This window comes from Rhipicephalus microplus, chromosome 8, assembly GCF_043290135.1.
Source record: "Rhipicephalus microplus isolate Deutch F79 chromosome 8, USDA_Rmic, whole genome shotgun sequence".
Lineage (NCBI taxonomy): Eukaryota > Metazoa > Arthropoda > Arachnida > Ixodida > Ixodidae > Rhipicephalus > Rhipicephalus microplus.
Window position 1 is genome coordinate 133,657,453 of NC_134707.1, and position 23,888 is coordinate 133,681,340.

The window sequence follows — 23,888 nt, forward strand, 5'->3', positions numbered from 1 at the left end:
AGGAGCGACTTGCGTATGCGATCACGTGCTCGCGGTTACAATAACGTTGAACTAGGACGGCACCAATTCTTATGCCACTGGCATCCGTGTGCAGTTCTGTTGGAGCTGATGGGCTGAAATGTTGAAGAATAGGCCGCGACGTCAAGAGGAACTTCAGTTGATGAAAAGAGGAGTCGCACTCCGGAGTCCACTCGAAGGGAGTATTCTTCCGAAGCAAACATGTTAGCGGATACGCGATGTCGGCAAGTTTAGGTATAAAGCGGCGAAAATAGGAGCAAATCCCAAGAAAACTGCGGAGCTCCTTAACAGATCGCGGCGCACTGAACGTTTCAATGGCAGCGGTCTTCTGGGGATCTAGACGAATGCCATCCTGATCGACTAGGTGTCCGAGGACAAGGGTTTGTTGGTCTCCGAAGTGGCATTTATTTGAGTTTAGAACAAGGCCAGCGTTTGTTATGCAAGTCAGTACAGTATCCAGACGTGAATTGTCTTCGCTGAAGGTTCTGCCAAAGATGACGACGTCGTCGAGATAGCACATGCAAATCCTCCACTTCAAGCCACGAAGAACTGTGTCCATAAATCGCTCGAACGTCGCCGGTGCGTTGCACAGCCCAATTGGCATCACGTTGAATTCGAAAAGGCCGTCAGGGGTTACAAAGGCTGTCTTTTCTTTATCTTCAGGATGCAGGGGAATTTGCCAATAGTCCGATCTTAAGTCAACAGAGGAAAAGTAAGAGGCCGAATGTAGACATGTCTATGGCATCATCATTACGTGGAAGTGGGTACACGTCGTTTTTTGTTTCAGCATTCAATCGGCGATAATCGACGCGAAATCTCCAGGATCCGTTTTTCTTTTTAACGAGAATTACTGGGGCTGCCCATGGACTCGCCGACTCCTTAATGACTCCGTTTTGAATCATTTCGTTCACCTGCTCATTAATAATTCGCCGCTCGGATGGCGAAACACAGTATAGCTTTTGTCTAATCGGATTAGCCAAACCAGTGTTGATGGTTGTGACATGTCCGAAAGCAGGGATTAAGGACGTTTTGTCTTTCTGCGCAAAATCGAATGCAGAAACGTGCTTTGAAATTACATTCACCAATGTTCGGTGTTCACTTGTGCTCAGCGACTTATTAACCATTGACAGAAGAGCCGTTTCCAAACTGTGACTACGATGTTCTTTCTTTCTTTCTTTCTTTCTTTCTTTCTTTCTCTCTTTCTTTCTTTCTTTCTTTCTTTCTTTATTTATTTATTTATTTATTTATTTCTTCCTGTGCCAGTACAGAAAATGGAGCGAAGGCAAAAGGCTGAAAGCCTGAGAAAGGGCCTTCGCTCCAAATACAGTGAGGCAGACAAACTGACATAAGAATTTTGCAGGATACAGAAAAATTACAAAAATATACAAAAATACATAAGGTACTTGTGCAAATACTGTAACACTTACAACAGTAATAAAGTGTTATTTACAGTAAACAGAAATATACATAACCATCTTAATGTTTTAAATAACAATAGATATACGTTGAGATTTCTCATTGTTATTGCAAGAGATTTACAAAAAATAACAATATACACAGGGAAGCACAGGAAAAGAACACACGCATAAAAAGCATCAGATACAACTTAGGCAAAGAGGACACATAGAATGATAGTCAAGAAAGTTCAATGTTGTTCTCGATCAGTACCATCCTGATTGTATGCTTCGAAACTGTACAATTTATATCTAGGAGGCTGTCGATTTTGTTTAAAAACGTGGGTATCTGGAAAGATGAGTGTTGTCGTCCGTAGATTGTTCGAGTCTTCGCAGTTCTTCTAGCGTAAGCACGAAAATCGTACAGACAACCACGAGGATCCAGTGAATGATAGAATCTATTGCGTGTTATGTACTGAAATAACTTGAAATAGTAAATCTGCCTTGCTTAGAGCATGCGATATTTCGAAAATAGCGGTTCTGTCCGCAAGTCACGTATAGGGCCACGAAAGTCTTCAAAGATTCTCAGAACCCTCTTTTGTAGAATAACCAATTTAGAATAGTTCGTTAGTGTTGTAGTCCCCCATGCAAGAGTGCAGTAAGAAAGTCGTGAGTGGAAGAGAGTATAATAAAGGATTTTTTTTAGCCACAGTGGTATGAGAAAATTTAAACTTTATAAGCAGCCAATACTTTTACTTAGTTCTGACAATAACTTTGCTATGTGCTCATTCCAAGATAGGTCTTCTTGAAAGCAGACACCTAGGAACTTTTGGCTGTTGACTTGTTCCAATATGTGTCCCTGGTAGGTAATAGTCATATTAAAATTTCTTGGTTTATTCACGGGTGCAAAGAGAATGTACTTGGTCTTATTTGCGTTTAAGCACAACTAAATAAGTTTTCACCATGACGAGAGTCGATTCAAAAAAACATTCACGTTCTCTTCAAGGTCGACAAGTGAAGAAGCCTCGAAAAGAATGTTTGTGTCGTCCGCGTGCATTACTAGTTTGGGGCAATCTGGAATGTGGCAAAGATCATTGATATAAATTATAAATAGCAGGGGACCCAGAATAGATTCCTGCGGCACTCCTTTGTCGAACACGACGTAGTCTGATTGCACTTTATTTATGCTCACAAATTGGTGTCGATTCACTAAATAGCTTTTCAATAGGTCATGTGCAAATCCTCATATACCACATGAGCTTAATTTATGCAAGAGGATGTCATGACATATGGTATCAAACGCTTTGCGCAGATCTATGAATAGACCAACCGTATATAATTTTTTCTCAAAATTCCCTATTATGTGATCTTTTATTTGAAGTAATGCAAGCTCTGCAGACTCATTTTTTGGAAGCCAAATTGCGCATTATTTATAACAGTGTACTTATCAAAAAAATACTGGAGCCACTCGTTCAATGTACTTTCGTAAACTTTTAAAGAACAGGTAGCACTGATATGGGCCGATAGTTGGTCATGTGTTTCAGATTGCCGCCTCTAAAGATCGGACATACGCGAGCGATTTTCAGCTTATCTGGGAAAATGCCCGTGGAGAAAGAAAGATTGATAATATACGCTAAGGGAGCAGATAACACATCGGCCACGTATTTTATCGGCACAGGTTTTATTTCGTCGTACCCTGCTGCACAATTGTTTTTTTTTTATTTTCCTAATGCTTTTTTCAACTTCGGTGCATGTGACAGGGGTTAACACTATTGCATTGGGAATGCTCTATTTGACAACTGGTGTAGGACCTCACTATCGGTGTCATCTTGGGTGTCACAGCATGTTACGAAATACTTGTTGAATGCTGTTGCTGCATTAACATCACTAAGGACACCCGCTTCTGCCTCTATGGAAGTTACATTGCTGCGAGTTTTGTGGCCCAGCAGGTCTCTGATCTCATCCCAGATTTTCCTTGGGTCATTGCTTATTCTGCTGAAAACATCTGCGTAATGGTTTATTTTGGCCTGTTTCAACTCATAATTAAGTCGATTTCTGTACTAGTATTCCTTTAGCATATTCATGTCGCGGGACTTGACAAATGCATGGAACATGCGGTGTTTCTTCCGGCGCATCTCCAAGCTCGGTCACTAGTAAGGCCTCATGTGGTCCACTGACGACGGCTAACTTTAGTCCGTTTGGTAACACCACGGGTTCTGTGGAGATATTTACAGTCCATAAACTAGCTCGTCCACGTCTGATCGACACCACACATTGTGGGATCAACACATTCTTTTTCTTGTAGTTGCTGTACACTGGTTATACATTGGAATCAAAGTTGGCGGAATATCTATCAGTGCAATCAACAGGTACACGAACGGTTGATAATGGTGGTATGATGGTGTCGCCACAGACACACAATGCCGCCTCACCATCCACAGGGTTTTCCAAGAGTGCTGGCGGAACGTGATCACTCAAGAATATTGTCTCTGTGCGGCAGTCGACAGTTGCACCACACTACCTCAAAAAGTCCATACCCAAAATACCATCATGTGTCGCCTGTGCAATAATCACGAACTCCGTTGGGATAACCTGGCCTCCAAGGAAAACGTCAGCTTGACATACTCCAACAAGATGCAGTGGTTCACCACTCACTCCGCAAAACTTCGAAGCTTGGTTGCACTTAAATAAAAGCTTCCGTCCTAAGGTATCTTTAAAACACGCACTCATGACAGAAATGGTTGCCCCCGTATCCACCAAAGCCATTACAGGCACATCGTCAACAAAATCACGTACTTTGTTTATGAGCATCAACACAGGAGGTATTTCTGATATTAGCACGTCTCCGGCAACCTCACCTCCATCGGCCGTGCTTGCTAGTTTTCCTGTCACAAAGGATACGTGTTGCGACGCCGGGGTGAAGAAGAACAGGAAACACGAGGCGGTGGAGGCGTCAAGCTCCTGTCAGATGTAGGGGAGTGGTTCCGGAAGCTGCGTGACCAGTAGTCTTCGCGAGGCAGCTAGTGTGTTGCCCTAGGGTCGTCGTGCTCTCGATCAGATGATCGTGTGGAGTGTTGTGGTGGGCCATAGTACGTTGTTCGCGGGTCGTCACGAAGTCGTTCGGAAGGCCGTTCAAAGTGTGATGGGTAGCCATACCGTGGGGCTACATGTCGACGGCTGCAAAATCGCGAAATATGTCCTGGGACACCACAGGAGTAGCAAACTGTGAGAGGTCGAAACTCTGTTCGTCGACGAATACAACATTGTCTTCCCTGGCGTAGTGGGTTTGTTCGTCCCGTATATCAAAGGAATAGACCGGGCGTCGCGAAGAAGGCGGGCGCTGAGGGCGCCGGTCATGGCAAGGAGCTGGCAAGCGTGTTGCTCTCCTTGGCTGTCGTGGTGCTCTGTACTCAACAGCTGCTGCACAAACCATCGATTGCCAAGTGGTCGTAGAAGGCAGTGGCCACACACACAGAAGTCACAGCCTCACGTGGCACATATACCGAACGTTGGTCGTTTACAAAATGGTGATCAACTGAATGTGTCTGTTCTCTATAGCGAAAAAAATGTTCGCGCACAATCTGTCTAATCGTCGAGGACAGGTCTGGGTAGGAGCTCATGTCGATGCTGGAAACCGTAGTAACATTTGTGAGCCGGCCGAACTTTGGAGCAATCCTGAGCATTTCAGCTGTTGGAAAGTTCTGCAATGCCGAATACCGTCGGACACTGAGCTCAGGTGCTCTTTTCCGATGACAAACTTAGAAACTCCTACTTTGTCTTCTTCTGACATCTGATCATTAACCACCTTGCAGAGCTTGAGCACATTCTCTATATTCGTTGTACATGTCTCACCTGGAAGCTGCGCGCTTTGAGACAATGTCTGCTCAGCCCGCTTCCTTTTGACGCTCGAGTCGCCGAAACACGCTTTCAGCTCCGCAACAAAAACGTCCCACGTGGTCAGTGTGTCCTCGTGGTTTTCGTACCACACGAGCACAGTATCCGTGAGGGAAAACACCGCATTGCTGAGCTGGGCGGCGGCATTCCAGCCGTTGGACTTGCTGAATCGCTTGTACTGGACGAGCCACGCGTCAATATGTTCTCCCAATTTTCCTCCGAAGGTTGGCGGAACACTGCAGTACAGCACGGAACCCATTAGAGTTGGCCTTGAAGCGTTAGATGGCTAATCATGGGTCATCACGATCGGCGCAGGCGGGAGTCCGGCAAGGCGGCTGCTGCGGCGAAGTCCTGGTAGTGAAGCTCCCGTCGTTGGGTTTGTCTTACCCAGCACCTCCACCAATCAGTTACGCTGAAAGAGGACTAGGACGTATACGGCTGAAGGGGCCGTTTATTTTGGTCGCGAAGAGAAGCGCCGGAGCGGCCAACATGTTTATGATCGCAGTGTCGTCGTCTTCCTTCTTTCTCCAGCTTGGGGCAGCCAGCATGTTCACCCAATTTCGTTTTCTTCACAGGCATGCGCAACAATATATAAAAACAAAGGTGACAGAAAAACTTCAACAAAGGCGTGCCATGCACTACAACAGACAAGGATGAATCAAGTGGCGCAATGGCTCCATTTTCACAACGAGAGTGGGAAAGAGCTGAGAAAAGGGTTCCTTGTAGTAACAGACCCAGACGGCATATTATTTATGCTAATTAAGACATTAGGTCCGAAGTCTAAGGAGGCTTTGAGAGAGGCAGTGAGCAAAATAATAATCGATGGTGAAGTTCCCGATGGATGGAAACTTAGCAGAATGAGCATGATCTATAAAGAAAAGGGGGACAAAACTGACATAAACAACTACCGTCCTATAACAGTGACATCAGTGGTCTACAAGCTGGCGATGCAGATTATAAAGGAAAGACTGTAGGCATAGATAGAGGATAAGGGGGTGCTGGGGGAACCGCAGATTGCGTTTCAGAAACACAGGAGGTTGGAAGACAATCTGTTCTCACTGACGCAGTGCATAGAAATAGCAGAAAAGAACATAGGCACCTTTGGCTAGCATTTTAGGATATCAAGGAAGCGTACGATGGCGTGGTTCACGAATAATTGTGGGAAATACTGGACACACTAGTCGTGGAAGATGTGGTTACTAATGTTTTAAAGGATACCTATAGAGGTAACAAGGTAGTTATAAAGTAGGAAAAACAGGTATCCGAGCCTGCAGACGTAAAACGGGGGCTTAGGTAGGGGTGTCCCCTGTCACCCTTATTATTCATGATGCACCTACAAGGATTCGAGGCCAAATTAGAGGGAAATGGACTGGGCTTCCACCTTTCTTTCGTCAAACAAGGAAAACTCATTGAACAGGCACTACCAGCATTGATGTACGCAGATGATATAGTGCTAATGGCTGACAACAAGGAAGATTTGCAGAGATTTGTGGTCATCTGCGGTAATGAGGGAGATAGGTTAGATTTCAGATTCAGTAAGGAAAAATCAGCAGTCATGATTTTAATGACAATGAAGGTAGTGAGCTTAAAATACAGGAGGTCACGCTAGAGATAACAGATAAATACAAATATCTGGGCGTATAGATACGCAATGGGGCCGAGTACCTAAAGGAACACGAAATATACGTGACGACTAAAGGTAACTTGAATTCAGCGGTAATGAAAAATCACTGCATTTCAAGCTGCTTGAAGATAATTATGGGGCGAAGCTTTCGGAGGTGATTGTTGTGATTAATGTTGAGATAGTACTGAGACTGATTGCGGTTGTGATACTTATATCTATATATATATATATATATATATATATTGTCACGGTACAGCGTGAACCAAAGGCAGATAAACGTTGACACAGGGACTCTCAGCAGCCAAACAGCAAGATCGCCTTCTTTATCTTCAATCAGCCAGAGCTCCACTACCTGGTGTCCGCCAAATCCCCTTATTATCGTTTTGGTCCACCAGTACACACGCGTCATTTGCCCCCCCCCCCCCTTAATGAGCATCGCCCCGATGCTAAACCAGTAGTGCAGTTTTTTTTCTGTTCTTTAAGAAGTTTCTTGCGCAGTCACTACCTTTCATAAGGCTTCATGCGCACAACGTGGACTAGTTCTGGACGGTGCTGGCGAAGCCTCGTACTATGTGAATTGTCGGGGACGACCTCGTAGGTAACATCACTCAGTCGTCGCAGTACTAGATATGGCCCAAAGTATCTCCTTAGGAGTTTTTCAGAGAGTCCTCGTTTCCGTATGGGCGTCCAAACCCATACTCTGTCGCCGGTCTGGTAAACGACTGTTTTGCGGCGAGAATTGTAGCGGCTCGCGTCGTACTCTTGTTGTTGCTGGATTCGCAGGCGTGCTAGTTGTCTTGCTTCTTCCGCCCGTTCTGTAAACATCTTGGCGTCCGGTTCGATGTCGTCGCATTCGTGCGCTAGCATCGCATCCAACATGGTTCGTACTTCCCTTCCGTGAATTAGGCTGAACGGGGTCATCTGGGTTGTTTCTTGCTTGGCAGTGTTGTAAGCAAACGTGATATATGGCAAGATTTCGTCCCAATTTTTGTGCTCGACGTCTACGTACATAGAAAGCATGTCTTCAATTGTTTTGTTCAGACGCTCTGTAAGCCCGTTCGTTTGCGGGTGGTAGGCGGTGGTCTTACGATGGGTTGTTCCACTCAGCATGAGGACTTGTTCCAAAAGAGCTGCCGTAAATGCGGTTCCTCTGTCTGTGATTACGACGCTTGGTGCACCATGCCGCAGGACAACGTTCTCGATGAAAAATTGTGCCACCTCCGCTGCTGTACCTCTCTGGATAGCCTTTGTTTCAGCATAACGGGTAAGGTAATCAGTCGCGACAATAACCCAGCGGTTCCCAGCAGTAGAAGTAGGAAGTGGGCCCAAAATATCCATGCCAATCTGGTCGAATGGTGTTCTTGGGACCTGCACGGGCTGCAGAAGGCCAGCTGGTTTAGTCGGCGGTGACTTCCGTCGCTGGCAGTCGAGGCAAGTACGAACATGGTGTTTTACGGCTATGGTCAGTCTTGGCCAGAAGTAGCGCTGCCGTACTCTGGCCAACGTTCTTGTGTAACCTAAGTGGCCTGAAGTCACCTCGTTATGGCATGCTTCGAGTACTTCGGAGCGAAGGGCTGCTGGGATGACGAGCAAATAAGCAGATCCTGTCGAAGAGAAGTTTCTTTTGTATAGTACTCCGCTCCGTAAGCAAAATGATGACAGCGCTCTTACGAAAACAGTTGGTGCCTTCTGAGATCTTCCCTCCAGGTAATTAATTAGGGCATGTAACTCAGGGTCGCCACGTTGTTGCTGTGCAATAGCGGTTGAGTCAAGCACGCCGAGAAATGCTGTTTCCTCCTCATCGGATAGAGTTGCCGATTCAATGGGTGAGCGGGATAGACAGTCAGCGTCCATGTGGCGCTTTCCTGACTTGTATACGACAGTCATGTCGTACTCCTGCAGCCTGAGACTCCAACGCGCTAATCTCCCGGTAGGATCTTTAAGATTTGTCAACCAACACAGTGAGTGGTGGTCGCTGATGACTTTGAAAGGGCGGCCGTATAAATACGGACGAAATTTTGTGACCGCCCATACCACGGCGAGGCATTCTTTCTCAGTCGTGGAGTAATTGGTCTCGGCGCGTGTTAGTGTTCGGCTTGCATAGGCGACTACTCTTTCTGTGCCCTCTTGCAGCTGCACAAGCACAGCTCCCAAACCAATATTGCTGGCATCAGTGTGTAGCATCGTTGGCGCTTTCTCATCAAAGTGGGCAAGCACTGGAGGCGTCTGTAGTCGCTGGCGGAGGTTCTTAAAAGCAGCTTCCTCTTCGTTGCTCCATTGGAAAGCAACGTCTTCTCTCGTGAGGCGGGTCAACGGTGATGCGATGCGTGCGAAGTCTGCGATGAATCGCCTATAATACGCACATAGTCCGAGAAATCGTCTGACAGCCTTCTTATCAGTCGGCACCGGGAACTGTGCAACAGCTGCGATCTTTTCAGGATCAGGACGAACGCCTGCGTGACTGACAACGTGGCCAAGAAATTGCAGCTCTTCATAGCAAAAGTGGCACTTTTCAGGCTTCAATGTCAAGCCCGCAGACCGTATGGCTTGTAAAACTGCCTCAAGTCTTTTAAGGTGCTGGTCAAACGTTGCGGCGAAAACTACGACATCATCAAGGTAGACCAAGCAGGTTTTCCACTTTAACCCAGAAAGTACGGTATCCATAAGTCTTTGAAAGGTAGCAGGCGCTGAACATAAACCAAAGGGCAAGACTTTAAATTCATATAAGCCATCTGGTGTCACAAAAGCAGTCTTCTCGCGGTCTCTTGGGTCTACCTCGATTTGCCAATACCCACTCCTTAAGTCCATCGATGAAAAGTAACGAGCATGTCGAAGTCTGTCGAGAGAGTCATCTATACGAGGAAGTGGATACACGTCTCTCTTTGTCACCTGATTGAGTTTTCGGTAATCTACACAGAAGCGCAGGCTGCCATCTTTTTTTCTAACGAGGACTACAGGTGACGCCCAGGGGCTTTTTGAGGGCTGAATGACGTCATCTTCTAGCATTTTGTCGACTTGCTCTTGGATCACTTCGCGTTCCTTTGCAGCCACGCGATAGGGGTTTTGGTGAATTGGTCTCACCATGTCCTCGGTAATGATTCGATGCTTGGTGAGAGGCGTGCGGCCAACTCTTGATGTTGTCGAAAAACAGTCTTTGAATTCGGCCAGTAGCTCAAAAAGCCTCTTTCGCTCGTTCTTAGGCAAAGCAGTGCTAACGTCAAGGACTGGTGTCGAATCAAGTTTTGGTGCCTCGTCGACTACTGCCAAGCAGCCTTCTGCGTCTGTGATATCGTCGAAGTAAGCGACGGCCATGCCTTTTGGAAGGTGCCGGCGCTCATCACTAAAATTTGTCAGAAGCAAGTCCGTGCGTCCAGCGGCGACACTGACGATACCTCTTGCGACGGAAATGCCGTGTGTGAAAAGGAGCGAGGTTATTCGATCTGCTACTCCTTCGCCGTCAAACTGGACAGCGGCTGCCACAGAAACAAGCGTGCATGACCGAGGAGGGAGAATTACATCGTCATCAGTTAGACGCAATTGGTTTGGTCGCGCCTGTGTACAATCAGGTGCGCCCGAACTGTTGCGGAATGTAATCAAACTGTCTGGGATATTGATGACGGCGCCGTACTCTCGTAAGAAGTCCATACCAATAATTAAATCCTTGCAGCATGCGGCGAGAACGACGAACGACGCAACGAAAGAAGAACCTCCTATGTCAATTCTCGCTGTACATCTTCCAGAGGGCATCAATAACTGACCACCTGCCGTCCTTATTTGAGGGCCTGTCCACGGTGTCTTCACTTTCTTGAGGCGGATGGCGAGGTCCTGACTGATGATAGAAAAGTCGGCACCGGTGTCGACTAAGGCTGTTACTTTCTGGCCGTCAAGAAAAACACTCAGGTCAGCGGTCACAATGTCGTCGCTCTCACGTCTTGTCGGATTTGCAGCGTCGTGTAATGGGGGCTTTTCGTCGTCATCTTCATGGCCTGCAACCTTACCCCCGGAGGTCGCCGCCCTCAGTTTCCCCGTCGCGGGCTGGGTGACCTTCTTGCGTTAAGGTCTGCGGAGGTACGTCGGTGTGACGAAGGTGAATAAGCAGGAGAAGGAGAGCGGGATTGACGTCCCAAACCTGGCTGGCGGGTAGGTGTTGCCTCCTCGTCAGAAGTACGGTATTCGTAAAAGTGAGAACGGGCTCCATGGAAAGAGGCGTCCTCCCGGCGTGGTATGTATTCTTCGTTCGCCCGTCGATCGTCAGACCATGTTCGAAGAGGGCGGAACGGATCGCTGCGGTGCCAGCAATGACGGGCAATATGACCTGCACCTCCGCAGTTAAAGCATAGTGGACGTCGATCGATTGTGCGCCATGCGTCTGTTCTTCGGAGGGGTGGACGTCTGAACCTCCCTTCTTGCGACGATGTCCATGGTGCTGCTGTGGACGCCTGGTGGTACGTCGGTTGGCTTGGCGGTCGGCTCAAGGTCTGCTCTTGCCGTGGTGACGTAGGGGCCGTCGGCACTGGGTGATATGGCGGCGATGTACCAGATGGTGAACGTCGCAGAGCATCGGCATAGCTCATGGGACGGTGCTCGTCACCAGGACCAGTGGTAGAAAATGCGTGGCGGATTTCGTCGCGTACCAGTTCAGCGACGGACGCAACGGGGGTTTGAGCAACTGGATTTCGGAACTTTTGCAGTTCTTCGCGAACTATCTCCCTAATGAGGTCTCGCAGGGAGCTTTGATCCTCAGGTATGGCGGCAGCATTGATTGGGGTGCTGCTAGACATTCGATGATACTGCCGGCATCGTTGATGGAGCGCCCGCTCGATAGCCGTAGCCTCCTTGATGAAGTCAACTACGGTACTTGGAGGGTGGCGCAGTAGCCCGGCGAAAAGTTGCTCCTTAACGCCGCGCATGAGGTAGGTCAACTTCCTATCTTCACTCATGTTCGGGTCAGCTCGACGAAAAAGACGAGTCATATCTTCAGCGAACATAGTCACGCTTTCATTAGGTTGTTGAACCCGTAGCTCCAACAGCTGCTGCGCACGGTCGCGTCGATCGACATTGGTGAACGTATCGACAAGCTGTTGTCGGAAGTCGCCCCAAGTTAACAGACTGGGTTCTCTGTTCTCATACCAAATTTTCGCACCGCCGTCAAGGTAGAAATAGGTGCGTGAGAGCTTTTCTTGTTCAGGCCACAGATTAATCTTGGCGACACGCTCATAGTGCTCAAGCCAGTCGTCCACGTCTTCATGTGCGCCGCCACTAAAGTGATAGGGAACCAGCGGTTGAAAGATGGTTACCTGTGAAGGCTGTGTTGGCGGGGGGCCTTGGGGCGCCGGTTGCGGACTGGTGTGGGCCATTTGGAGAGGTAATCGGCACTTGCGAGGTTCCGTGGAAGGCGTGAACTCTGGAGCGAGGCCTACCAGCCGCCGACTGAACCGGTGCACGGGAGTTGCAATGGGTGACAATGCGTCCGAGCTAGATGAACGGCTCCCAGTGGGAGTATGGAGCATTAGGTAGGGTTGCGTCCCAGCACCTCCACCAGTGTCACGGTACAGCGTGAACCAAAGGCAGATAAACGTTGACACAGGGACTCTCAGCAGCCAAACAGCAAGATCGCCTTCTTTATCTTCAATCAGCCAGAGCTCCACTACCTGGTGTCCGCCAAATCCCCTTATTATCGTTTTGGTCCACCAGTACACACGCGTCAATATATATATATATATTGTCGCGCGTGAACAAGAGGGACTTCAGGTAAAGAATACCGCGTAGTCACAGAGGCGCAGGTCAGGGACACCACAACCAAAAACAAAAGCCTCGGCGAGAGCGCGCTAGCCCAACAACTTCTTCCTCGTTTTTTTCTCCTCGATGCGGGCTCGTGCTCGCCGCAGTTCATGGCCAGGTGGCATTATTCCCCCACTGAAAAAAAAGCATCGCCCCGATGCTCGCGCGAATGGTAGTGGATAAGCGGAAGTAAAGCAGACATGCACACTGTGGGCACACTTAAGAAAAAAAACAACAACAAAAGAACAAGGCTGAGGCACGGTCCCACTAACGTACGAAGTACGGCTTGAGCCGTACAACGTGAACAATCTCTGGGTAGTGCTTTCGACGCTGGGGTGACATGGTTCCATATGGAACCACCTCATAATTCACGTCACTGATGCGACGCACTACTTTGTAGGGTCCAAAGTAGCGACTCAGGAGCTTTTCGGACAACCCTTGGCGGCGAAACGGAGTCCATACCCAAACTAGATCTCCTGGGTGGTATTCGACCTGTCGATGGCGAAGATTGTAGCGGCGTGCATCTGCAGTTTGTTGTTGCGTAATATGCAGGCGTGCCAGCTGTCGAGCTTCTTCGGCAAACTGAGCAAGCTGCTCAGCGTCAGGTGTGAGCGACCCGTCGTAATCGTGTGGCAACATAGCGTCCAACATGGTCTGGACCTCACGCCCATAGACGAGACGGAACGGTGTGAATCGTGTCGTTTCTTGGATGGCAGTGTTGTAGGCGAATGTTACGTATGGAAGGACCTGATCCCACGTCTTGTGTTGAACGTCTACATACATGGACAACATATCGGCGATGGTCTTGTTAAGTCGTTCCGTCAGGCCGTTAGTCTGCGGATGATACGCCGTCGTCTTGCGATGGCTCGTGAAGCTTAGCTTGAATACATCGTCAATGAGCTGAGCCGTGAAAGCTGTTCCGCGATCAGTGATGACGCAAGACGGGGCGCCATGGCGAAGAACGATCTGTTCGACGAAAAACTGGGCAACATCGGAAGCTGTAGCTCGTTGCAGGGCTCTTGTCTCGGCGTATCTCGTTAGATAATCTGTCGCTACAACTATCCATTTGTTACCGGCAGATGACAGAGGAAACGGCCCCAGTAAATCCATGCCTATTTGATCGAACGGCGACCTTGGTGGTGTGATTGGTTGCAGCAGGCCTGCAGGCTTCAGTGGCGGAGATTTGCGGCGTTGACATTCACGGCAGCTTTTCACATATCTCTTGACGTACATAGCAAGTCTCGGCCAGTAGTACGCCTGTTGAACTCTGGCGAGAGTTCGTGAAGAACCTAGATGCCCGGATGTGGGTTCGTCGTGGCAGGCCAGAAGAATGTCGTCTCGCATGTCAGATGGGACCACTAGCAAGTAGGCTTTTCCATTGCCGTTCGAGTTTGATTTATACAAGACACCGTTCCGCATGCAGAACGAAGAGAGATTGCGAGAGATGTGCCGAGGTACGGGTGTGTTGCGTCCTTCTAGTTGGTCAATGATTGCGCGAATCTCGACGTCATCGTGTTGTCGTGCGATCAAGTCTGTTGCAGTGAGGACTCCGAGAAAGCCGCAGTCATCGTCATTGTCGGGATCACAAACTCCGGTAGGTGCACGTGACAAGGAATCAGCATCTTCGTGCTTGCGGCCTGATTTATAGACAATGGTAAGGTCAAACTCTTGCAAACGAAGGCTCCATCGTGCCAGACGCCCAGACGGGTCTCGTAAATTGGCTAACCAGCACAATGAGTGATGATCAGTAACTACTTTAAAGTGACGACCGTAGAGGTAAGGCCTGAATTTCATAGTGGCCCACACTACTGCTAGGCACTCTTTCTCCGAGGTGGAATAGTTCATCTCGGCGCGAGACAGGGCACGGCTGGCGTAAGCTATCACGCGCTCGGTGCCTTCTTGATGTTGGACAAGCACGGCGCCGAGACCTACATTGCTCGCGTCGGTATGAACTTCCGTGGCAGCATCCTCGTCGAAGTGAGCAAGAACTGGTGGTGCCTGCATACGCTCACGTAGATCGATAAAAGCCGCGTTCTGTTCTTCATTCCAAACGAATGGTACGTCGTCACGTGTGAGACGAGTCAGAGGCTCGGCAATTCTAGAAAAATTGGCGATGAAGCGACGATAGTAGGCGCACAGACCGAGGAAGCGGCGTACTGCTTTCTTGTCACGGGGAACGGGAAAGGAGGCTACGGCGGTTGTCTTGTCGGGGTCAGGTCGAACACCGTCTGCGCTCACAACATGCCCCAGAAATTTAAGTTCTTTATAGCCAAAGTGGCATTTTTCTGGCTTCAGCGTGAGGTTCGCAGAGTGGAGTGCTTCCAGAACAGCCTGCAGACGTTTCAAGTGTTCCTCGAAAGTGACCGAAAATACGACGACATCATCGAGATAAACTAAGCAGGTGTTCCACTTCAGACCGGTAAGAACAGTGTCCATCATTCTTTGGAATGTCGCTGGTGCAGAACACAGGCCGAAGGGAAGCACCTTGAATTCATACAGGCCGTCCGGTGTAACAAAAGCAGTTTTTTCTCGGTCTCTTTCATCAACCTCAATCTGCCAGTATCCGCTTTTCAAGTCTATGGATGAAAAATACCTTGCTCGCCGTAGTCTGTCTAGTGAATCATCGATGCGTGGCAGAGGATACACGTCTTTTTTTGTCACGTCGTTCAGCTTTCTGTAGTCCACGCAGAAACGCAACGTTCCGTCCTTTTTCTTTACAAGAACGACTGGCGATGACCATGGACTATTGGACGGCTGTATAACATCATCCTGAAGCATCTCTTCGACTTGAGCATTGATCGCGTCACGTTCTTTGGCAGAAACTCGGTAGGGTTGTTGCTTTATGGGCGAGACATCGGTGTGTATAATAATCCGGTGTTTCATAAGGGGCGTTTGACGCACCTTTGAGGATGAAGCGAAACACTCTTGAAATTCAAGCAACAGCTCCTGCAGCGCTGTGCGTTCTTTCTGCGTGAGGCTCGAATTGATGTCCACCTTTTCAAGAGCCTTAGAAACGCCGGTCGATGTCGATTGTAGCCCACTATTTATTGATGCGGCAGAAAAACATTCAGCAACGTCTTCGATGGGGTAGGCGAAAGCGATAGCGGTGCGTCGAAACAGGTGCCGCTGCTCATTACTAAAATTTGTCACAAGCAGCGTGGCACGTCTGTCGTGAAGCGTAATGAGGCTGCGGGCTGCGCAGACACCTATGCTAAACAAAAGTGTCAAGTTGCCTTCGGCGACTGCCTCACCGTCACGTATCTCGTCACACACGACTTCAACCAGGATGCTTGAACGTGGAGGCAACGTGATTATGTCGGCCGAAACACGAAGCGAACTGAGATGGCTGTCATCAGGCTTTTCTGCTTTGTCTGTAGAGAACGTCACTGTGCGCTGTCGGAGGTCAATGATAGCGCCGTATTCACGTAAAAAGTCGACGCCTAGGATGAGGTCTCGGGAGCATTCAGGAAGTATAAGGCAGCTGCAGAGAAATGTGCGTTTGCGAATGCCGACTCTAATCGTGCAGATACCGAGAGGGGTGACGACGTGCCCGCCGGCTGTACGGATTCGTGTCCCGTACCACGGCGTACCCACTTTCTTGAGATGCGTCGCCAGTTTTCTGCTCATGATGGAGTAGTCGGCCCCTGTGTCTAATAAAGCTGTAATATCGTGGCGGCCGTCGAGCACTACAGGTATATCTAGGGAAAGTCGGCTTTCTGATTCGGGAGCTGTCGTCGTTGAACCACTGCTGGTACGTACTCGCATGGATTGGGGCCCTTGTTCGTGTCGTTTATCAGCGGCCCCGCCCCCGAAGGTCGCTGTCGTTAGTTTTCCCGCCTAGGGCTGAGCGGCCGTGCTGGCGCCGCCCCTGGGTAGTTCGGGACACTTGACGAAGACCTTCTTGGAGATGGTGATCGTGACTGGCGCCGCGGGAGCAGTGGCATGCGCTGCTCGGACAGGTACTCCTCAATCGCTCTGGGTCTTTCGCCAAATCTTGGCCTGGGTGAGTCGACGGCGAAACCCTGAAGTCCGAGGCGACGGTACTGGCATTCGCGGTACACGTGTCCGGCTTCGCCACAGTGGTAGCACAGCGGCCGCCTGTCCGGTGTGCGCCATACGTCCGATTTCCGCGGGAGGAGCTGCCGATTCTCGAAATGCTGGACTGGTTGAACTGCTGGGAGTGGATCGCGATGTGCAGGGTGTACGAAACGGCGTGGAGGAGCGTAACGACTCGCAGCTTCGGCGTACGATGCAGGAGCGACGTAACAGCTCACAGCCTCGGCATAAGATGCGCGGTGAGGCTCGATCGGTACAGGCGGGGAAGCATCGTTGGACAGCGGGACTTGCAAAGCCTGCTGTACTTCACTCCTGATGAGGCTGGAGATGGATCCCGCAGCAGGTGGAGGCGGCCCGTGAATCTTCTGCAGCTCGTCGCGTACCACCGATCTGATGAGGTCGCAGAGAGCTTCGAGATTGACGTTACTCCCCGCAACTCCAATCTGGTCCACCGGCGAGGCAACATTCACGTGGCGGTCGTACACAGCTGATCGCTGCTGCAGCATGTTTTCCATTGTCGTTGCTTCAGTTAAAAACTCTGCCACAGTATTCGGGGGACTTCGCACGAGACCAGCGAAGAGTTGCTCCTTAACTCCTCGCATTAGGTGGCGCAACTTCTTGTCTTCTCCCATACCTGGGTCAGCGCGACGGAAAAGGCTCGTCATGTCCTCCACGTACGCCATCACGCTCTCGTTCGGCATTTGGATGCGTGATTGGATGGCCCGTTCCGCTCGTTCACGGCGATGGGGGTCAGCGTAACTTGCCAGCAGCTGACGACAAAACATCGTCCACGACGAGAAGGGTTCGCGGTTCTCGTACCAAGTACGAGCTCCGTCCTCAAGGCTGAAATATACATTCCGCAGCTTGTTGGCGTCGGTCCACTCGTTGAAAGCCGCAACGCGTTCAAAGTGAGCCAACCAGTCCACAACATCCTCCAACATGGAGCCACGGAACACCTTCGGCACTCGTGGCTTCTGCAGCGTGTAATTAGCCATCGGAATATTTTCCGTACCGCTCTGGGGTGGTGCAGTTGATGCCATCTCCGGTAGAGGTTCACGCTCGGGGGACAATCCTCGGATTCTCCGGCTGGCCCGGTGGACAGGTGTTGCGACTGCGGGTATAGGGCTCCCAGGAGGCGTTTGGATCATTGACTGGGAATACCCAGCGACTCCACCAGTTGTCGCGCGTGAACAAGAGGGACTTCAGGTAAAGAATACCGCGTAGTCACAGAGGCGCAGGTCAGGGACACCACAACCAAAAACAAAAGCCTCGGCGAGAGCGCGCTAGCCCAACAACTTCTTCCTCGTTTTTTTCTCCTCGATGCGGGCTCGTGCTCGCCGCAGTTCATGGCCAGGTGGCAATATATATATATAAATATATATTACTCAAAGAGATAGACTGAGACTGATTGTGATATAGTGGTGATTCTTCTTTATAGCTGATATGAGGTTCCGAGTTCCGGGTTACGTTTTCACTTCATAATCACAGCTTCATAAGCTATCGTCTCTGGTGCAGAATTTTCTTGTCGGTATTGCCGCTTTGCATCCGCTTTAAGTTGTCACAACTGCGCGTCATCTTGGCGTTTTTTCCGCTTAGTCTTTGCTTCCTTAGCCCTAGTTTGTGGTGTAGAACTTTGTTGTCACTGTCGCCGCTTTGCATCCGCTTCATTCTCTTTTGTCTACGTGGTAGCTTCCCGTCGAAGGCGACGCTGATGCTCAGCACGTCGCACTTTCCTGCGTTCGTCTTCGTCCATATGAGAGACGAGAATGTGTTGTATGGAGCGTGGTTACATATATATATATATATATATATATATATATATATATATATATATATATATATATATATATATATATATATATATATATATATATATATATATATATATATATATATATATATAGCGTCAAAAAGGTTACCACCGATGCCCTCTGTTGCTTAAAGTTGAAGGTTGCATGGTGTTACGGACAGACGAAAGAAGGCGGACACCGTGAGGTCTTAAGGAGCTTCGCCCCTAAAACAGACCACTGTGGAATTACAATAGGTATGATGTTGTGAGGGGAAAAGGAAAAGGGGCCATGGTTCCTGGTCTGACGTTCAGCAATGAGGTCTTGTGCATGAGATCAGAAGTTTAAGCAAGTTGAGAAATTAAGCAATGTGGAATAGGTAGGCTTGCCTTAGGAGCTCACGGGAATACACTAAATCAGGGAGTACAAGGTGATATGGGATGAACATCATTTGATGGCAGGGAAGCTAGCAGCAAGATAAAAGTTGAGAAGCGATTGAGAGAAATGGGGGAAGAGCGTTGGGCTAGGAAGGTTTTCAGCTACTTATACATGAATGTCGATACAAAATGGAGGAAGCAAACCAGGAAGTTGACTGGTAAATACTTAGAAAACAGCAGGTGGCCAAACCAAAAAGAACTATCGGTTAAGAAGAAAGTGAAGGAAACGGAGACTGTCATGTGGAGAATGGGCATGATTAAGAAGTCCGCACTAGAGATCTATCGAAATTTTAAGCAGAAAATTGCCAAGGAAAGGATCTATGATAATACTTGGGGTAGTTCTCTACTGTTTGAGGGCAGGACGGGAGTACTGCGAACCGAGACATATCGGGCCAAATACGAAGGGGTAGACACAGTATGCAGTGCGTGTGGAGAGGAAGAAAAAACTGCCGAACCCTTGATAATGTTCTGTAAAGGGCTTCACCCAATAGTTCAGGATGATGGCGCAGAGTTTTTCAAAGCACTGGGGCTTAGGGACCGGGAGGGCAAAATAGACTTTAAGCAAGTAGACTTAACTAGAAGGAGGTTATCTGATTGGTGGCTAAAGTCAAGGCACGAGTGAAAATTAAACTCTTCACTGCAAAGTACGAATACTCAAACTCACATTTTAAAGAAAAAAATAACTATAGTTTTTGGTTCATTAGGTATTACGGCTTGGTGGCGCCAGCCCCCACCTGATCGAAAGGGTAGAGCCATATCCATCCATCCATCCAGTGGGCAAAATGTACAGAGGATTCATGGTTTGCCAGGTTTACCTCCAGAGCTTCGCCCACTCATCATCGTTACCTTCGTGGATATGGTGGCACTTTTTTTTCTTTATTTATTTAGCGTTTGCTCCCATTTCGTGCAATAGCAGTTACGGACACCGGTGGTGGCAGCAGACAACTGCAATGCCAACTTTAGTGTGATGACTACTGCGCCAACATCTACGCCAGTTTTGCAGTTACACTTTAGTGATGTTGATACACTTGCTACTTCTCTTAAATCACACATTAAACTATGACAAGCATGAGCAGTCGTTAGAAAAGGAGCTAGAGACACCGGGAGTACTTATCGGGCCTGAATTTATCTCTTTGTCTCTTTTATTTTTATTATTGTTTCAGCTCTACCACTGCTTCGAGCTTGTACCATGCGATACATTGGGCATCAGCATTGGGTGAGTCCTCTACGTCTGATAGGGTCCGCTGCGAGCAAAAGAAACAGTCGCGAATTCCAAATTTATTCGCGATAGTAACCATACGGATTTCACAAGGAAGTATTGCCATCGCCACCAGCGTGGCTTTAACTCCCTTGTATGGTACAAATAGTCCACCGCAGTGATGTAGCTGTTCGGGTGCTCAGCTGCTGACCCGCAGGATGCGGGTTATATTCCGGCTGCATTTTGATGGAGGCAAACTAGCTGAGGCCTGTGTTTTGTGTGAGGTCCGCGCACGTTAAAGAACACCAGATAGTCGAAATTTGTGAAGCCGTCTACTACGGCATCTCCTATGCACATATCATGGTTTAAGGAAGTAAATCCACACATACAGTATAATAATAATAATAATAATAATAATATTAATAATAATAATAATAATAATAATATTAATAATAATAATAATAATAATAATAATAATAATAATAATAATAATAATAATAATAATTATTATTATTATTATTATTATTATTATTATTATTATTATTATTATTATTATTATTATTATATTGTTGTTGTTACGTTGTTACTTGAAACTCTTTACAGACCTGTTGGGCATTGTGTAAGGGGAGCTTAAAAGAACATCAATGAGAAAAAAATAAAAACTAGGAAATGTAACAAAAAACGACACAGAAAAAAATTTAACATTTCATACGTAACGCGTACTATCGTGAGCAACATGAACTTGAACGCGCGAGCGCGTGGCAGTTAGCATCATGCAGAACGTAGATAGTGATGGACGTGGATGGCGCTGCCGAAACCGGTGGAGAAATGAGTGGTGACCTTCAATTAACTGCTTTCACTCCCGCTTCGCTGCCGTTGCTTCGAAACGGTGGCTTATTACGTGCCATCGGCTCCTAGCAACGATAAGCGATTAAAATGTGCAGAACATTATGATCTGTTGCCTAGGATTCGGCGCAAAACACCCTGTGTGCCTTTCATTTCAGCAGAGAACGTTTCGCGAAGATGCTACCTTGCTTTGTAGCACCAGCATAGGAAAAAAAACAGTATTGTTGTTTCATGACTACTGTGCAGTTTACTCAGTTCGTGGTCGAAGAAAAGTCACACGCCGTGGTTTGTTGAAAACGTTTATTAGATGCTCCAAAAACGGTAAAAAAAGTTTATTGCACACAATTATTCAGGTTGCTTGCTCTTTTCATGCGCGTTTGCTGGGCTAATAACGGGTCATGTCTTCACAAGCTTTCTGAATTCTTTCTTTCCACTCCTATTGTAATTTTCCACTCCTATTGTATATGTTTCCTACTTTTATTGTACCACACCTATTGTACATGTATATGTTTCCACTCCTATTGTATAGCTTCACACAGTTCATCAGCTGCCACCAAGTCCAAGGAAAGGCCCCGCCGCGGTGGTCTAGTGGCTAAGGTACTCGGCTGCTGACCCGCAGGTCGCGGGTTCGTATCCCGGCTGCGGCGGCTGCATTTCCGATGGAGGCGGAAATGTTGTAGGCCCGTGTGCTCAGATTTGGGTGCACGTTAAAGAACCCCAGGTGGTCGAAATTTCCGGAGCCCTCCACTACGGCGTCTCTCATAATCATATGGTGGTTTTGGGACGTTAAACCCCACATATCAATCAATCAATCAATCAAGTCCAAGGAAAGCCAAGAAATGTTAGCCTTCATACACGTCCACGCGTGTTCAATATTGTTCATAGCCTCACCTTCGTGCACCACTCAAGGCGCATTACCCCTCGCTGTTCTAAAATACGTGCGACGTCCTTTGCTGTTTGCATGAGAGACAAGTCCTGCTGGAATAAGTAGCATCCATCCTGGTGTGGGCCATTCAATACATATGGAATCATCTTGTGCTCCAGCAGCGTGCCATACGCACCTCTTGGCCATACTCCGGAGGTTCTCACAAGGGCACAGGCTGTCACGCGACAAAGCTGCCCAAACGTTTACCGATGTGTGACCACTGGCGGCTGCCTCCTTGATTTTCGGTGGAGGGAAGCGCGTGTCCCCCATGTGCCACACTCTTCTTTGCTGGTCACAGTGGCTGGATAAAGTTGCTTCGTCAGAGAGGACGGCATATTTCCTGTTCTCCACCGTCTAGCTGCGGTGATCAACCACGAATTTAAGGCGAGCCATTTGGTTGGCACATGTGAGAAGGGGCTTCCGAATCACGATATGGCTTCGGAGGGCGGCTTCCCTTAGCCTCCGCCCTATTGTGCTTTCGCTTACATTCACAAGGTCTAGAGTACGGCGCACATCTTTCGCACCTAAAAGTGGTTTCTCGCTGACCACAGCAACCACTTACAGATCAAGGATCGGCGACGTGGCACGTGGTCACTTTTTGTGCGGACAATCCTTAATCTTCACACGCTTGGACTATCCCATTGACAGTGCTGAGATTACAACCTGTCAAGGTAGCAATGCTCCGCTGCGAGCAACTTTTAAAGGACAACTCAACGACTTCTTCCCGCTCATGCATACGCGCCCTTGACATGTTTAGGCACTAAAGTATAGAATACAAGGCAAAGGAGGCAGTGGTCGGCGATATTGCTGTTCTACAAAAAATATATTAAAAAGAGCGTATCAAAATGACTAGCCAACACCTCCTAAACTTTATAAATGCAATGACTGTGCATCATGGCACACTACGTCACAGCTGATATCGCGGCAGCTACATAACTTGGTGGGAAACTGGACGAAGCTGTGTGCGATTACGTGAACCAATATTGCCACTAGCGGCCTCGGACACACTACAAGCTACCCTTTAGCCCCAACGATATTGAAACGGGAGTGTCAGCCGCTATTGGAAGCGCGGTGCCCTTCCCAGTTTGTTTTCGACAGCAGCTGCTGCAAACCGAATGACGTAAAATTCAAAGCTATTTTCCACGTTCTCGCGTGTTTGAAATCATATATATATATATATATATATATATATATATATATATATATATATATATAAGGGAAAGAAGTGTATACCTAAGGGCTCATTTTTCCGTGTTTTAACACAATATTAATGAGATATAACAGACAGTAATGCCAAGGAATGTACAGGGGAAGTTATTAAAACCAATGCAATGTAAATAAGAAGAAAGAAAAGTGGATGAAAAAATTACCAACTCACAGTTGGTAATTTTTTCATCCACTTTTCTTTCTTCTTATTTACATTGCATTGGTTTTAATAACTTCCCCTGTACATTCCTTGGCATTACTGTCTGTTATATCTCATTATTATTGTATATATATATATATATATATATTTATATATATATATATGTATATATATATATATATATATATATATATATATATATATATATATATAAAAATATATATATATATATATATATAGGCAGGCATGGTGGTTGAGTGGCCGTAGTGTTGCATATAGTCAAGTAGATCCTGCGTGAGCAGTCACAACGTGGTTTATTTCGACGTTTCGGCCTAGAGTCTGGCCTTAATCAGGATTGAAGGTACAGTTTGTTGGTGCTCAGGTTTATAAAATCTCAAATCAAAATAAAAAAGGAAAATACAAAAAAAAGAAAAAAAGGAAGAAAAGGAAAACAAAAGAAAAAAGGAAAAAGACGAAAAAAAGAAAAAGAATATAAGGTGGACCCCCGGGCGCCCCCCTTCCACTCTTCCTTCTGCTTCCCCCTTCATCTCTCTCCCCCTTC

The 23,888-nt window shown here is 47.7% G+C and overlaps 1 protein-coding gene across 3 annotated transcripts in view; it reads left to right on the forward strand.

The window, feature by feature from the left end:
- The window catches only part of LOC119164555 (uncharacterized), a 182,035-nt gene that overhangs the window by 61,579 nt on the left and 96,568 nt on the right, over positions 1-23,888 (forward strand). For all 3 annotated transcript variants that reach the window (XM_037416769.2, XM_075872610.1, XM_075872609.1), the window contains exon 9: positions 20,155-20,207. In XM_037416769.2, coding sequence (XP_037272666.2) covers positions 20,155-20,207 — 53 coding nt within the window. The remainder of the gene's footprint in view (positions 1-20,154; positions 20,208-23,888) is intronic.